Source organism: Trichosurus vulpecula, chromosome 1 (genome assembly GCF_011100635.1).
Source record: "Trichosurus vulpecula isolate mTriVul1 chromosome 1, mTriVul1.pri, whole genome shotgun sequence".
Taxonomy (NCBI): Eukaryota; Metazoa; Chordata; class Mammalia; order Diprotodontia; family Phalangeridae; genus Trichosurus; species Trichosurus vulpecula.
Window position 1 is genome coordinate 505,859,783 of NC_050573.1, and position 18,225 is coordinate 505,878,007.

General features: G+C 41.2%; 1 protein-coding gene across 1 annotated transcript in view; it reads right to left on the reverse strand.

Annotated features, from left to right (window-relative positions):
• DTWD2 (DTW domain containing 2) overlaps positions 1-16,456 on the reverse strand; it is a 146,925-nt gene extending 130,469 nt beyond the window's left edge. The window contains exon 1 of the mRNA XM_036750583.1: positions 16,162-16,456. Coding sequence (XP_036606478.1) covers positions 16,162-16,397 — 236 coding nt within the window. The 5' untranslated portion in view covers positions 16,398-16,456. The remainder of the gene's footprint in view (positions 1-16,161) is intronic.
• Positions 16,457-18,225: the final 1,769 nt, after the last annotated feature.

The window sequence follows — 18,225 nt, forward strand, 5'->3', positions numbered from 1 at the left end:
TTCTATCAGTCTGCCCAAAGAGCCCAACACAAAAAAGGTTAAGAATTCCTCAGAAAGTTCTCTAAACACTGAGAAATTAAGAAACTTTCCCAGAGTCACACAGATCTGTGTCAGAGATCCTCATGGCTTTCAGGCCAGTTTTCTATCCACTTCACCAGACACTGGCAATCTTTTTAGACCCCTTTACATGCGTAAAATGAATCAAGGACAAAGAGCTTTTGTTTTTATGAATCACGTCTATTGATACTTACTTTATTAGAAAATAAAACATCAGTATCACTATGAAAATAGTTTTGACCTTTCAGAACCCCAAAATGATCTTGGGAAAGCAAACTACACTATTGAAAACCACTGTATGACACCATGTTTCCCCTCGTATATTAAAATGTTATAGGAACTCCGAACAGTATAAGGACTAAGGACTAACCATGAAATCCAGAAGACGAATGATGAAAAATGCTAACCACCCCAAAAGAGAGGTGAAGCACTAAGATTACAGAATAAAACATATTTTTTTACATGACCAATGCAGAAATTTGCTTGACTATTTGTTTGTTTTAAAAAAGGGTTTTGCTTTTCTTCTGTTCTCAATTGAGGGACAGAGATAAGAGTGAAAAAAGGAAATTTTGCTGAGTGAAATTTTTTTTTTAATTTTTAAAGAGCCCTAACTAGGTAACAATTCAAACAACTAACAGCAGAGAAGGGAAAAGAGCTCAGTCAGAAAAATGAAGAACAATGGTACTAATACCTAAACCAGGAAGAGTCAAAACAGGGAAAGAAAATAATAGACCATTTCCCTAATGAATATTGATGCAAAAATTTTAAATAAAATATTAGCAAAAAGATTACAGCAACTTATCAGGAGACTAATAAACTACAACCAGGTAGGATTTATTCCAGGAATGCAAGACTGGTTCAATATTAGGAAAACTATCAGCATAGTTTATCATATCAATAACAAAGCTAGTAGAAACCATACGATTTTCTCAATAGATGCAGAAAAAGCTTTTGACAAAATACAACACCCATTCCTATTAAAAACATTAGAAAGCATAGGAATAAACGGAGTCTTCCTTAAAATTATAAATAGAATCTACCTAAAACCATCAGCAAGCATGATACGTAATGGGGATAAGCTTAGATGTATTCCCAATAAGATCTGGGGTGAAACAAAGATGTCCATTATCACCATTATCATCATTCAATTTGGTACTAGAAATGTTAGCTTTAGCATTAGGAGAAGAAAAAGAAATTAAAGGAATTAGAATAGGCAAAGAAGAAACTAAATTACCACTTTTTGCAGATGATATGATGATTTACTTAGTGAATCCTAGAGAATCAAGTAAAAAACTACTTGAAATAATAAAAAAACTTCAGTAAAGTTGCAGGATATAAAATAAACCCACATAAATCCTCGGCATTCCTATACATTACTAACAAAATCCCACAGCAAAAGATAGAAAGAGAAACTCCATTCAAAGTTACTGTAGACACTATAAAATATTTGGGAGTCTATCTGCCAAGACAAAGCCAGGGCCTATGCGAACATAATTATGAAACACTTTCCACACAAATAAAGTCAGATCTAAATAAATGGAAAAATACCAGTTGCTCATGGTTAGGCCAAGCTAATATAATAACAATGACAATTTTACCTAAATTTATTTATTCAGTGCCATACCAATCAAACTACCAAAAAATTATTTTACAGAGCTGGATAAAATAATAACAAAATTCATCTGGACGAACAAGAGGTCCAGAATATTTAGGGAATTAATGAAAAGAAATGCTACAGAAGGTGCCCTAGCCATACCAGATATTAAACTGTACTATAAAGCAGCAGTCATCAAAACTACCTGGTTCTGGCTAAGAAACAGAGTTGTGGATCAGTGGAACAGGATAGGTACACAACATGCAGTAGTCAATGACTACAGCCATCTACTCTTTAATAAACCCAAAGAATTCAGCTTCTGGGCTAAGAATTCACTATTTCACAAAAACTGCTAAGAAAATTGGAAAATGGTAGGGCAGAAACTGGGCATAGATCAATATCTTACATCGCATACCAAAATAAAGTCAAAATGGGTTGATGATTTAGGAATAAAGGCTGATACTATAAGCAATTTGGGAAAGCAAGGAATAGTTTACCTATCAGATTTTTGGAAAAGAAAAGAATTCATGACACAAGATACAGACAGCATTACAAAATGCAAAATGGATAATTTTGATTATGTCCAATTGAAATGTTTTTGTATTAAAAAAGCCAATGCAGGGGGGTGAAGCCAAGATGGTGGCTGGTAAGCAGGGACTAGAGTGAGCTCCGTTACCGAGTCCCTCCAAAAACCTATAAAAAATGGCTCTGAACCAATTCTAGAACGGCAGAACCCACAGAACAGCAGAGGGAAGCAGGGCTCCAGCCCAGGACAGCCTGGATGGTCTCTGGGTGAGGTCTATTCCACATGGAGCTGGGAGCTGGGAGCTGGGAACGGAGTGGAGCAGAGCCCAGCCTGAGCGGCATGGACCAAGCAGACCAGGAGCCAGGGTGGAGGGAGCCCTAGCGCCCTGAATACGTGAGCTGCGGCAGGTACCAGGCTTCTCGACCCACAAACACCAAAGACTGCGGAGAAGGTTAGTGGGAAAAGCTGCAGGAGTGGAAGGAGTTCGTGGTTCGGCTTCCAGCCCCAGGGGCAGCAGAAGTGAGGCAGCTACAGCTGTTGTTACTTCCGGCTTCAGGCCCACCTGGTGGGAGGAATTAAGTGGCGGATCAGAGCAGGGGTGCACAGCCTGCCGAAGATCTAAGCCCAGTTAGGGTTGGGGGTTCTTGGGGAAGGAGCCGTGCGGGTCTGACAGAGCTGGCACCTCCCCCCCAAACGTGGAACATAGAACTCCCTAGTCTACAAGCAGTCATACCCCACTGAAAAACTCAAGGGTCAAGTTAGTTGGTTGGGAATATGGCCAGGCAGCGAAAACACGCCCAGATTCAGTCTCAGACTTTGGATTCTTTCTTTGGTGACAAAGAAGACCAAAACATACAGCCTAAAGAAGACAACAAAGTCATAGAGCCTATACCAAAAGCCTCCAAGAAAAACATGAACTGGCCCCAGGCCATAGAAGAACTCAAAAAGGATTTGGAAAAGCAAGTTAGAGAAGTAGAGGAAAAATTGGGAAGAGAAATGAGAAGGATGAGAGAAAACCATGAAAAACAAGTCAATGACTTGCTAAAGGAGACCCAAAAAAATACTGAAAAATACACTGAAGAAAACAACACCTTAAAAAATAGACTAACTCAAATGGCAAAAGAGCTCCAAAAAGCCAATGAGGAGAAGAATGCCTTGAAAGGCAGAATTAGCCAAATGGAAAAGGAGGTCCAAAAGACCACTGAAGAAAATACTACTTTAAAAATTAGATTGGAGCAAGTGGAAGCTAGTGACTTTATGAGAAATCAGGATATTATAAAACAGAACCAAAGGAATGAAAAAATGGAAGACAATGTGAAATATCTCCTTGGAAAAACCACTGACCTGGAAAATAGATCCAGGAGAGATCATTTAAAAATTATTGGATTACCTGAAAGCCATGATCAAAAGAAGAGCCTAGATACCATCTTTCAAGAAATTATCAAGGAGAACTGCCCTGATATTCTAGAGCCACAGGGCAAAATAGAAATTGAAAGAATCCATCGATCACCTCCTCAAATAGATCCCAAAAAGAAATCTCCCAGGAATATTGCTGCCAAATTCCAGAGCTCCCAGATCAAGGAGAAAATCCTGCAAGCAGCCAGAAAGAAACAATTTGAGTATTGTGGAAACCCAATCAGAATAACCCAAGATCTGGCAGCTTCTACATTAAGAGATCGAAGGGCTTGGAATGCGATATTCTGGAGGTCAATGGAGCTAGGATTAAAACCTAGAATCACCTACCCAGCAAAACTGAGTATCATGTTCCAAGGCAAAATATGGATTTTTAATAAAATAGAGGACTTTCAAGCTTTCTCAGTGAAAAGACCAGAACTGAATAGAAAATTTGACTTTCAAACACAAGAATCAAGAGAAGCATGAAAAGGTAATCAAGAAATGGAAATTGCAAGGGACTTACTAAAGTTGAACTGTTTTGTTTACATTCCTACATGGAAAGATGATGTGTATGATTCATGAGACCTCAGTATTAGGGTAGTTGAAGGGAATATGCATATATATATGTATATGTTTATGTATATATATAAGTGAATGTGTATGTATGTATATATCTATGTGTATATGTATGTATGTGTTTGTATGTGTATATATATATGTGTGTATATATATATGTAAAAGAGAGAGTGCAGACACAGGGTGAGTTGAAGATGAAGGGAAGATATCTAAAAGAAATAAAATGAAATTAAGGGATGAGAGAGCAACATACTGAGAGAGGGAGATAGGGAGAGATAGAATGGGGTGGATTATCTCGAATAAAGGTGGCAAGAGGAAGCAGTTCTGTGGGAGGAGGGGAGAGGGCAGGTGAGGGGGGAATGAGGGAACCTTGCTCTCATCAAATTTGGCCTGAGGGGGAATACCATACATACTCAGTTTGGTGTCTTACCCCACAGGAAAGAAGAGGGAGGAAGATAAAAAAAAAATAAAAGGGGCGGGGGGATGATGGAGTGGAGGGCAGATGGGGGTGGAGGTAATCAAAACAAACACTTTGGAAAGGGGACAGGGTCAAGGGAGAAAATTCAATAAAGCGGGATGGGTTGAAAAGGAGCAAAATGTAGTTAGCCTTTCACAACATGAGTATTGTGGAAGGGTTATACATAATGATACATGTGTGGCCTAGGTTGAATTGCTCGACTTCTTAGGGAGGGTGGGTGGGAAGGGACGAGGGGAGAGAATTTGGAACTCAAAGTTTTAAAATCAGATGTTCAAAAAAAAAAAGTTTTTGCATGCAACTAAAAAATAAGATACACAGGCAATGGGGCATAGAAATTTATCTTGCCCTACAAGAAAGGAAGGGAAAAGGGGATGAGAGGGGAGAGGGGTGATAGAGGGGAGGGCTGACTGGGGAACAGGGCAACCAGAATATAAGCCATCTTGGAGTGGGGGGGAGGGTAGAAATGGGGAGAAAATTTGTAATTCAAACTGTTGTGAAAATCAATGCTGAAAACCAAATATGTTAAATAAATAAATTTAAATTAAAAAAAAAAAGCCAATGCAACAAAGATTAGGAGGGAAGCAGAAAATTGGGAGAAAATCTTTACAACTAGTGTCTCTGATTAAGGCCTCATCTCTAAACTATACAGGGAACTGAGCCAAATTTATAGGAATACAAGTCATTCCCCAATTGAGAAATGGTCAAAGGATATGAACAGGCAGTTTTCAGAGGAAGAAATTAAAGATAACTATAGGCATATGAAAAAATGCTTGAAATCACTACTGATTAGAGAAATGCAAATCAAAACAACTCTTAGGTACCACATCTCTCCTATCAGATTGGCTGAAATGACAAAACAGGGAAATGATCAATGCTGGAGAGAATGTGGTAAAATTGGAACATTGTTACATTGCTGGTGGAGTTGTGAACAGATCCAGCCATTTGAATGATAAATCATTATAGAAGATCCTCCATATTACAGTGCAGGCCCGGCTCTCCCTTCCCCCCGCCCCACTCCCTAATTCCTGCAGATCTTTAGACTCTCCAGCTTGGAATAAAGAATCAGATGTTCCTTTCTGGCTAGGAGACTGAAAGGTCCTGAATAAGAATGCATCTCTCAGACATTCCTCTCTGACTGATAAGCCTTGAACAAAGAATAGAATACACTCTCACAAAGAGACTGATAAGTCCTGAACAAAGAACAGGAAATATTTCTGAAACTGCTTTTTGAGGACCTGGCCAGTTCTCAAAAACAAAATGACTGACAGGATCTTCCCCTCCCGAGGGGAGTGGCTACCCTCTCTGGAGGAGAACATCCGGGACAGTTAGCAGTAAATCTTCCTTGTTCAGGACCCTATAAAAGTCACCATGTGGGACAGGCACATTGGAACCTCACCCATGGAGAGGATGCTTTGCCTGGGACTACATTCAGAAAGACCAACCACGGTAGCTGTAAGGGGTTCCCCAACTTAGGAAAAGCCTTGGGAGCAGGCGCTGAACATGAAATGTATGTTGTATGTTGTGTGTGTGTCTTTTGTCATCGTCGTTGCGTTAACTGTGTTTGTTAGGAATTGCTGATTTGAGGAACTGTTGATTAATGTGGTTGTGGGTTTGACAGAATATTTCCCCTTTCAATAAAAACTGTATTCTGTTGAGAGTGTGCCTTATTGCCAGCACGAATCTGAATCTGAACCTAACCTAGCTTAATTGAACACCATTCTGGAGAGCAACTTGGAACTATGACCAAAGGGCTATAAAAATGTTCATACCCTTTGACCCAGCAATACCACTTCTTTGGTTGTAACCACTTTGGGTTGTATCCCAAAAAGATCAGACAAGTGGGAAAAGGACCCATGTGTACAAAAATATTCATAGTGGCTCTTTTTGTAGTAGCAAAGAACTGGACGTCAAGGGGATGCCCATCAATTGGGGAATGGCTGAACAAGTTGTGGTATATGAAGGTAGTGGAAAACTATAGTGCTATAAGAAATGGGGATGATACGGACTTCATAATAACCTGGAAAAACCTACATGATATAATGCTGAGTGAGTGAAGCAGAACCAGGAGAACATTATACACAACCACAGATATATGGATTCTGTGATGACTAACCCTGATAGATTTTGTACTTCTCAGCAATATAAGGTTCGAAGACAACTCCAAAGGACTCATCATGGAGAGAGCTATCTACATCCAGAGAAAGAACTATGGAGTCTGAATGCAGAATGTGCCACACTGTATGCTCTTTTTTTCTCCTTTGTTTTTTTTTTCTCCTTTGTTTTTGTTTCTTCTTTCTCATGATTCATTCCATTGGTCATAATTGTTCTTTACCACTTGACTATTGTGTAAATAAGTTAATGCAAAGGTATAGACAGAATCTATATCAGACTACATGCCTTCTTGGGGAGAGGGGGGAAGGGAAGGAAGGGCAGAAAATTTGAAACTCAAGAACTTGTAGAACTGAGTGCTGTAAACTAAAAATAAAAAAATGTAATTTAAAAAAAATGAGGAACAGAGGGAACTGGGGTGGGACACTTCTATGTCTCTGTGTGACACTCTACTAAGCCTGAAGGAAAGAGCTCAGGATCCATCTGAAGCTAGTTCTTTTCCTCTGGAAGTCCCTTGAAGGCAGAGACTGGACCTGTGAAACAAGAATTGCCCAGAATGGGAGAAGGCTGAGACAGCTTTGAAATTTAGCCCTTGGGGAAATGACACTCAAAAGGAAAAGAGTCAAAAGTGGGTAATAAGGGAATATAAGGGGGAAAAAATGACTGAAATTACCAAAAATCTCAGGAAGAACTCAAATAACTTGAGCATAAGTAGATTAAACAAACAGGAAATATATTAATAACAGAAGGGAATGTGACCTCCAGCTCAGCTAAAAGAGTCCAAATATCTATGAATAAATACTGCAAGACGAAGGAAAATGAATCAACACCTGATGATGCAGAGAATGGTGTAGATTACTGTAACCAGAATGGCCTCTGTTTTCTTTGAATGACTCAGCTTACCTCATTGAGCCTCTGGAGGCTGTGGCTTGCTCTTCCGGGGCAGGAAGGCCAGCGACCATGCCAGGAAGCAGAGAACTTCCTGTGTGATGAGTCATGGGGCTGGCTGAGGGGAGGTGTTAACTCCAGAGCCACGCCCTATTGGGTGTTAACCTGGTCTACGCTAGGGGGAGGAGCCAGCTCAAGAACCAATCGGGTCTGGTCATTCAGACGGCGCTTGATGATGTCAAAAACTCTATGAGAGGGGAGAGGACAGCTTAAAGATCTCTCTTTCCTTTTCCGGTTGGTGTGGGAGCAGTGGCAAGTAAGCGTGACTCTGGGCCAGCCCTTGCTCTCAGGCCGAGACCAGATGTTGGTAACTATGAATTGTATTGGGTCTGTCTGTTGATATTTGTAATTTGTTTGTATTTTCATTTTGAGGTTCAGGGTGCTGGTTTGTTTTCCCCCAAACTAAATGAATGTTTTGAACCTCAGGGTGCTGGCTTTTTCCCCTGAAGTACGTGAATGAATCTGTATTTGGTATATCTCTTGATGCTTGTCTCTTTGCTCCCCTGAACTAACTGAATGCTGGTGTTTTTTCCCCTGAACTAAATGAATGTTGTCTGTATGCTAACTGAATGCTGGATTAAAGTAAGCTGGTCAACCCCTTCACCGTGCTTTCCTTGTTTAAGCAGATAAAAAGAACCTGTGCTTTCCCAGCGTCCCAGCAGCCTCCTGGGTGCTGTCTGGGGGGGGGGAATCTTACGCCCCCACAGAAGCTGCTAGCTGGGTTGTTAATATAATTACCAACAAAGCATGAAATCACAACAAGGTATTCCTGAATAGTTTAAAAGACAAATAAAAATTGTTAAAGCAGAATCTATGGCCTGCATAGCAAAAATAACTGGCAGAATAGAAAAACTTGAATCCATGGTGGCAAGTCTCACCAAAGCAACAAAAGAGAGAAACAGATTGTGAATCTAAAGACACAGAAGTGAAGGAGAACCTGGAAGAAGAGAATCAAAAACTAGTAACTATAAAAGAAACCATGATTTCCACATAAACAAAACATGCTGATCTCAAAGACAGGATGAGATATGGTAATTTAAGGAAGAACAACTTAAGGAAAAATCTAAACACTATAATGCAATAAATAATTCAAGAAAACTGCCCAGACTTTCTGAACACAGAAAGCAAGGTACCAATTGAAAGAATCCACAAACCAACTCGGGGAGGAAATATCTATACTCTAAACTCTTAACTGTAAGTAAGGTGGATTTTTGTTATTCTTTCTTAGAATTTAGTTCTAAGGCTCCATGGCCATAACAATCTCTAGTTTCCAGGTGTTAGATAATATTTCCCAGGTTTATGACTTGTAAATATGTCCACCATGCTTGTGCAGTGAGATATAAGGATGACATAAGTAATATTTACTATGTTTGCACTGAATGACAATATTGCTAAAGTTAACCTGTGAGCTTAATGTTGCAAGATGCCTTCTTTGTCTGCTGCCCTATAAAGCAAGTGGTCACTGGTCGGTAAGTAAGGAACCCATTTGGGATTGGGCTAATGCATAGAGGAATGCATTCCCCAGCATAGAGGAATGAATTCAACTGGCCCCCACTGAAGCTTGAGGGGACTTAGGGAAATATATAAGCTGGAATGCTGTGCCTGTCTTGATTGATCCCATCAAGATGTAGGGGTAGGTGCCCTCCCTTCTCTGCAAGAAGGGTGATTAGGGAAGCTGTAGGAGTTGGTGCTCACATTATTAGCAACCCCTTTGAGTAGACTAGACTAAAGTAAGCTTATTAACCCCTTATTATGACTCTGTTCCTGTCTCCCTGGATCAAGAGTGAACCTGTGCTAATGCTAGAACACCTGCTAGCAGCCTTCCCATGTGTTTACCTAACAGTTGACAGTAGTCAATGTGTTAAAGGCTAGAGTCCAAAAACTCCTGTGCCTCCTGTGAAACACCTAAAAATGATAATGACAAACAACAAATTGTGCAAGCAACCAGGTAAAAGACCTTCTAAAATAAAGGAAAGGAAATTTGAATAACACAAGACTATTTCTGTGCCTACTAAAAAAACACAGGAAGGAAGGGAATAATGTGTTCTGAAGAGCAAAGAACCTCAAGATGCAACCCAAGGTGACATACCATGCAAACCTGAGCCTAACAAATAATGGAGAAAAAACGAATGTTCAAAAAAGAGGCATTTGGACATTGTTAGATGACAGATACAAAAGCAAGGATTGTTTCATTTATTATCTTTGTATTGCAAGTGCATAGCACAGTGCCTAGCCCAGAGCAGGCATTTAAAATGTGTGTTGATTTACTAATATTTAGATATATACCTACCATGTTAGATACAGGATTTGTAAATGTTTTTATGATTCTCATCCATAGGTACAACATGATAACTTCTGGAGGCAAGAGGGGTCAAACCATACTGGGCTTTGTTCATCTCAGGGTCAATTAGGGGCTTGAAATTAAATAAATTGCAAAATATAGCTAACTTTTACCTGCATTTACAAAGATGGAAACAGGATAGTAGTATTTCTAAATATAAGGGATGTAGAACAATGGTGAAACAGTCGCCTATCCTAATCACATAGTAATTCTTGTCAAGGAAAAGCAGCTCAGAGGTATTTATGGCATAAAGAAATTGGTCTGGCATTAAAAATTCACTGAAGATAAACCACATAAAAAGGATAGTTTAGAGTTAACTGTACTTACCTTCTTAACAGGGGACGTATAAGGAATAACTTAAAAGGTGTCATTTTAAAGTGCTAAGTTATGTAAAAAGAATATATGGGAAATGTTTTTAAAAACACTCTAAAGCAGGATAGAAATATAGCCATTTCTGCAAAAGATTTCTCAAAATCTAAATATACATATTTAAATTTTTCTCAAACTAGCTAACTTTATTCAGAATAGCAACGTTTGAAGAAATATATCTTTTAAAACCAGTTCAGAAAATAATAACATGTACTTAGGCATATTTCTATATAAATAAAGCTGATTTGTACAATAGGACCTTGCCTTCTTCTTAACTATAATTTAAGTCATCTGTATTTGTGAACAGATGTTAGTTAGCCTCCCTCATTACAGTCCAAAAGCTAAGAATTTTTTTTAAAGGGGAATCTCATTTTTCAAGATAAATTTATTAGAGAAAAGTTAGAAAAATTTTACAAAATCAGAATTTAGGTTCACAAGAATCATTGAATCTCAGAGCTGGAAAGTACCTAGAAAATATATAGTCTAACCAAAATAAGAACAATTTCCTCTAAAACATTTTTGAGCATTAGTCATCTGGTTGTGCTTCCAGACTTCCAGGAAGGAACCTACTACCTACCCCAAGAAAGCTCACTGCACTTTTAGATGGATCTAATTATTAGGAAGCTTATTCTTACCTCAAGACTAAATTTGTTTCTTTGTAATTCCTACCCATCATTCCCCAGCTCTATCTTCTGGGTGAAGCAGAACACGGTTACCTAGTCAGCTTATCTTTTTATCTTATCATCTTCCATTTGATAGCCCTTCAAATACTTGAAGACAGATTTTATCTTCCTCCCAAGAGAGGACTTGGGTTCAAATCCAGCCTCTGACACTTACTGGCTATGCAACCATGGGCAAGTCATTTTAATTCTCAGAGGCTCAATTTCTTCATCTATAAAATGGTGACAATAGCTGTGATACGTATGTCACAGAGAAGCTGTAAGGCTGAAATGAGTTAATATTTACAAAGTAGCTGCAAATGTTGAAGTGGTACATAAATGCTAGTTATTGTTATTCTAGTTACCTACCTTGGACATTCTTCCAGTTTATTTATTGGTCAATGTCATTTCTAATACAGCGATTTTTGCTTACTCACATTCAGCAATCCTATGGAGATTACTTATACACACACACACACACCATGTAGCAACCATTATTTATATTCAAGTGTGATGGAGGGTGTAAGTAATACCTCTCTGATGTTCTTGAGTACAATCATACCTAGTTCTAACCCCTCTACCTACTGCTAGTTTTTTTTACCATATTCTCTCACCAGATTCAAAGGCAGTCTAGTAGGTGTGAACAACAATTAACCCCCCCAAAAATACTTAAAATCCAAAATCTCTTCTTAATTAATTGATTAATTAGCTCTACACTCCCACCTTGGCTTATAAAAACTGGAGAAACCTTCTTTTCCCATAAGCTTTCTCTCCTCTTTCAGTCTCAATCTCTGAACTCATAAGCTTATGCATACATCAATGTTAACTGCCCATATAATTTATTAACAATAACAACACAAAGTCATAGGTAAATATTTATACAATGTATTAGCTCTAAGAAAAGACACAGCCAGAGTTACATCTGTACTCTAGGAATGAAAGGGGAAGAAGAAGCTGCCAACTAAAATTCTCTTCCCAATGGCTACAATTTCTGACTCCTTTAAAATACTGTAACCAGAGAACCAGCAAAGAAGATGAAGTTGAAGGAAGCAGTACAGCCCAATTCTCCCCAACAGCTACTCCCTCAAAGACCTAGAAGGAGCAGCAGAACAAATCATGATATGGGAAATGAAAGGAAAAATAACTGAATCGTTTTTTTCTAACTGAGGTCAACAGAGGGAAATAGACAGAGGTCTGTGGGCACAGGAGGGGCTGAGTCTGGCCAGGAAAAAATTCCCCAAAACTCTGCAGTGTGAGGACAAAAATGGGGCCTGCACCTGTGTACTAGAACCAGAAAAGGTCACAGTTCCAGCAGGAGCAGGCCTGATGCTGTGCAGGGAGCAAGAAAAAGATGCAATTGTCAGCTCTGACCACAAGGTAGGGAACTCAGACCAAAAAGTATGAATCAACAATGTTATATAGCAATTTAAAAAGCTAATGTGATCTTAGGCTATATTAAGAAACATAGTGTCCAGAACTAGAAAGGTGATAGCCCTGCCCTATTAAGACTATTCTGACATTCTGAAAATCTCATTTTAGGAAGTATATTAATCAGAATTCAGAAAAGAGCAACGGGGATGGTGAAGGGCCTTGGCCAACTGGAAGAAATGGTGATGTTTTAGCCTAAAGAAGAGACAACTGAAGAGGGAACATGGTTGACTATTTTCAAGTATTTGAAGGGCAATTATGTAAAAGAGGGATTGGATTTGTTCTGCTTTATTCAAGAAAAACAAAAAATACTTATTTATCAAGCACTGACTCTGATTCAGACACTATGCTAAATGCTGGGGATAAAAACAGAAATACGAAAGATGGTCTCTGACCTTAAGGAATTTATGTTCTTCAGGGGAGTGGGGGAAGCAGCATAGAGCTGGGGAAGGGGGAGAGATAAAGGGAAAAGACACAGGCAAGAAGGTAGGATGTGGAAATGGCCACAGAGTAATTTCCAGCAAGAAAAGGCAAAAGCTCACTATAATAGCCAGAATACATAGAAAGATTTCAAAGTTTTAGGGCAAGAGAAATGAGGATGGTAGCCAGAGTGTAAGCAACATGGTGAGGAGAGGGCTGGGAAATAGTTCTCAGAAAATAAGATTTAGCGCACTTATCAGAGCCAGGGGAACAGAGTCCAAGATTATAGTGGAAGTGAGAAGATGGAAGTGTTTAGGGGGCAAGGTGGCGAGAATGTAGGCAACATGGTATGAAGATGGTCATATTTCTCAAATCGTACTCCTCTCCTCCACCGGCAGAGCTACCACTTTAGTTCAGGTCCCCGTCACTTAGATTCCTGCCTCCAGCCTCTCATCATTCCAGTGCATCCTATGCATTGTTGCCAAGATAATTTTCCTTAAGTGAAGATCTGACCATGTGAATTCCCTATTCAACCTGCTTTCCTATTAACTACAGATTAGACAACCTGACCCCAATGGACTTTTTGAGCCTCTCTGGACATTACTCCCCCTCTCACACTCTGTGATATAGTCAAACTGTACCATCTGTGAATGACTTAGCTATTCTCAGCAACACAATGATCCAAGACAACTCTTTAGGACTTACAATGAAAAATTATATCCATCCCCAAAGAAAGAACTGATGGTGTCTGAATACAGATTGAAGCATACTTTTTTTTACTTTATTTTTCCTGAGTTTTTTTTTGTCTATGTTTTCTTTCACAACATAACTATTATGGATATGTTTTGCATGACTACACATATATAATCTATATAGAATTGCTTGCCTTCTCAATGAGGTGGGGTGGGGAAGAATGAAAACAGAGAATTTGGAACTCATCAAAGTTTTAAAAATGAATGTTAAAAATTGTTTTTACATATAACTGGCCAAAAATGGAATACTAAATAAAAATGAAATAAAGTAAAAAAACTTTTAAGTAAATATTCTTTTATAAAAGCTAATTACTGTTAGGTACTTAAACATAACTGGGGTGCAAGGAGCTTGAGCCAATGGTGGAGAAACCAAACACCCTAAACTCCCTTTAGGGTATCAGAACCCTGGGGAAGGAGGTCAAAAATAAGATCTGGCCTTCAGTAGGGGCCAGGGAAGTTATTATTTATATATACATACATATATTCATACTTGTAAGAAATGGGAGGAGGAGTTTTGTTTTCACAGAACTAAAGGTGTACTTCCCCCCCACCCCCCACCCCAGCTTTAGCAGAAACCAGGCCTCAAGGTTGGTCAGGTGAGAGGTCAGAGGCTTGTACACATGTGCATGCTTTTTGAGAAGGCAGTCAGGGAAGCCAAACTGCTTGAACCAGTTCAAGCTTACCTCAGGTCTAGTGTTGGTCAAGAATCCAGGCCTACTGATTTGCATAAATTGCATATGTTAAAGAGGGAAAGTAGGGGAAGTAAAAGAATGTAGTTTAATGCTAAACTAGGACAAGGAAAATCTAATTAACTTCACTTTTGCTTCTGTATCCTTATTATCCTACCTACATAAACTGTATAACCTAGGAAAACTATGTAAAAAATAAAGATTGTAAACTAACCATAACTCTAGCAGGAGTGGAGGGAATGGTTACCCCTGCTCCTGCAACTGTATCAGTGTGAGTGTTTCAGTAAGCACTACACCTGTTTTCTTGAGGAATATAATAAAATGTCTTCCTCTGCCCACTCTGGTCTTGGGTTCTTTGGGTGAAAATGGGCAAATCACATGGATTTTTCTAAAGTTAAGGAAAGAAAAGCAATGAGCAGCAGAAACTCATCTCAGGCTTACTTCCTGTTCCTGCCTTGGGGTGTCCTGTGATCCCCACTGCGGTGTTAAGAGGGTGACCATGCAGGATTCCCTGGGGTACCCTGTGGTCTGCACAGCCTTCTTAAGGGGACATCACTTGGGTCTTCCTGCCCTGTCTTGGGAGCCTTGTGATTTTACTGCCATCCTAAGGGGCCATCAATTGGGTCCTCCTTAGGGTCTCACCCCTAGGAGGCCCTGTGATCCCCACAGATTAAGGGGGGTGGGGCTACAACTTGGTCTTCCTCTGGAAGTCCTGTGGTCTGTACAGCCTTCCCTAGGGATTATCACAGGGTTCTTCCTCAGGACTTTGGCCCTGCGTAGGAAGTTCAGTGATCCCCAAAACCACATTTCTCACAATACATACACACACACATACAAATGTGTGACTATGTGTATACTGTGTAAATGTGTGTATACATGTGTGTATACATATGTGCATGGATGCGTATATCTAGATACAATAGCAAATGAATATAAATACAAATACACACATAGTACACACCATATATACTATTTGGGGATTACAAATATCCAGAGAATTAGAATATGATATAATTCATTTGGACTAAGACCATATAATATGTAATTTAATGTGTAATTTGTATTTCAAAATATTCAAAAGTGGCAACCTTAATGACGGCAGTTCTACTTAAAAACTAAAATAGGTACTGATTCAGCCAATTAACTGACTGATCCATTGTGTCCCAGATGAGTTTAAAACTGCACTGGGACTTTTGGGACACCCTGTATTCTAGGCTGTGCCAGCAGTCAAGAAAACGGAGAAAAAAGACTTGCACCTAAGGAGCTCTCTCGGCTCTGGGTTCTCTCACACATAAAATGTCTCTAATGTTTACAAACGTCTGAGCCCAGCATCGAGCTCGGGGCGGGGGAGCGAGGGCCCGGCTCTGGAGTTACGAGGTCTGAGCACAAACCTCCTGTGTGACCTTGAGTAACTCTCTTAACTACTCTGGGCCCCAGTTTCCTTCTGTTAAATGAGGCGGTTAGGTGGTCAAATGACCGCATCTCTGCATCTAGAACTAAGCTCAACCAAACTGACGAGACTAACAGGAAAATGCGCAGGCGCGGACCTGGGCGCGGGGCCGGAGGCACTGGAACCTAGGCACACGTAAGAAGTAAACGTCTCCCCAGACAGGCAGTACTTCTCGAGCTGTGAGGGGCGGGGGAGGAAGTGAGGGACGTAGATAGGGGTTGGTAACCATGTGTACCCTGCGCCTCCACGCACTAGTCGCCGGCGCCACGCACTTCCCTCCGCGGGAGGCGCTGTGCGCGCACCGCCCTCCCAGAACTTTGCCCTCGCGGCCGCGCAGGCCCCGCCCCGTACAGCTCGCTACCCGGGTCACCTGCAGCGGCTGCATTCCGGCCTCCTCAAGGCGTGCTCTACCGGCAGCTCCCAGAGCCCGTCCGCGCAGTTGCCGCCGTTTTCCGGATCAGGGAAGGAGAGCGCCGCTGCAGCCGACTCCACGGCGCTCTCGCCCTCCCTTGTCGTCTCCTGCGGTATCAGGGGCCCCGCTGCCCCCGCTCCAGACCCCGCCAACGCAGCCTCCACCGAGCCACCAACCGCCGCTTCCGTCTCCATGACGTGCTCCGGCTGTGGGACCGCGGCGACGGGGGACTGGCACCGCCGGGTGGCGCCAGAGGGTCGGGGAAAGCTCTCGGCCGCGCGGGCTCGTCACGTCAGGCGCGGGGAGGCGGGTTCTTTGGGCCTCCCTCGTCCGGCCCGCGCCCGCCTCCAGTCCTCGCTCGAGTGGGAGCTGGAGTCGCGCCCCCGACGCCGGATGCCGGCGGGACAGGGGAGGAGAGCGGCCGGACTGGGCGGGAACGGGCCCGGCTAATCTGAGGAGGGAGGTGGCCCTTTGGTCCAAGCTCTGCCATCCAAAGTCACCTGCGGGTCGTCCGATCGCTGATCTATCTGGTGTCTGAAGGGACCGATGTCCAAACCTCTCATTTTACAGATGACAACACAAGGACCCGCGATGTTATCTAAAGACTTAGAGCTGAAAGCTAATTTAGCCCTCAGCTGTTCCAATCTGTTTTACAGATGAGGAAACTGAGGCTTCCAGAAGTGACTTCCCCAAGGTCACACAGGCATAGAGTCAAGATTGGATTCCATGTCCCCCGAAGCCAACTCTAGAGAACAGTGCTCATTGCCTTTGTACCATTTATTTGGCTCTCAGGCTCCAAATCCGGAACTCTTAATATACCAGGATACAAGTAGGAAGCCTCCCTCTAGGAATTTAGGAAAAGGGGAGGGAGTTGTCAGTAACCTATTCAAGGAAGCTGTAGCCCGGGGGTGTAGTGGGGGGAGAACCACTGGACTCATTTCAAGGAGAACGAGTTTCTAGGCCACATGTGCTGTATGAATGAAGAAGTAACCCTCTGCACCCAGAAAGCTTGGAAGAATGTTGCTGTGAGCAAGGTTGTATTCTTAACTCTATTGATCACACCTTTCCTGCAGTCTATATAGATTTTTTTGTGATAATGTTCTCCTGATTTCTTTTTCAACCACTCCTCATTCTCTTTCGGGTTCTTCATCCAAGTCACCCAGTTAACCATGAGCGTATCTCAGGGCTCTGTCTTGAGCTCTCTTTTTTTCATCTTTATAGGCTATCCCACTTGGTAATCTCGTCTATTCCCTTGAGTTTAGTTTTAGCTAGGTATATGATTCCCAGATCTATATATCTAACCCTAGTATCTCTTCTGAGATATAGTCACAAATCTCAAACAGAATATTCTCCAACTCATCATGTCCAAAACAACTTATCTTGCCTCAAAGCATTTTGTCCTTCTGAACTTCTATTACTATTTCACTACCATTCAACCAGTCACCTATGCCATCCTCAATTTCTCACTGTACGTATTCAGTTCTTTGCCAAATCTTGTCTTTTCCACTATCACATCTCTTAGGTGTCCCCTTCTTTCTGTGTGAAACGAATTTATGAATCAAAGAATTAAGACAGAAGCGTCTCAAGGTGAAAGTAGAAAGGAAAATTTATTATGATCCCGGGAAAGGGCAACTGAGGCACCAGGAGTACCGGGGGTCCTCTCAGTGTCAGAGCGCACTGGACACAGAAAATTTGGGTGTTTATATAGGTCCCTAACTGCAATTCCCCCTCCTAACCTCCTTCCTCTCAGCTTGAAGACACAAGCTTTGAGGGTACAATCTGGACACGATAAATCTACCCGGTGACAATGGCAAAGAACAAATGTTATGGTTATTTTTGACAAGCAGGTGATACACCATTCTTACATCTTAAGTAATAAATCTACCTCAGTGACCATGACAATGAACAAATGGTTTGGTTATCTGTGACAAGCAGAAGCCAGTTGTTGGTTACCTCATCTTCACATCTGTGGCAAACTAGCCTTTCCTACCACCCTTGCTTCTGCAACGGATGCCTCCCATC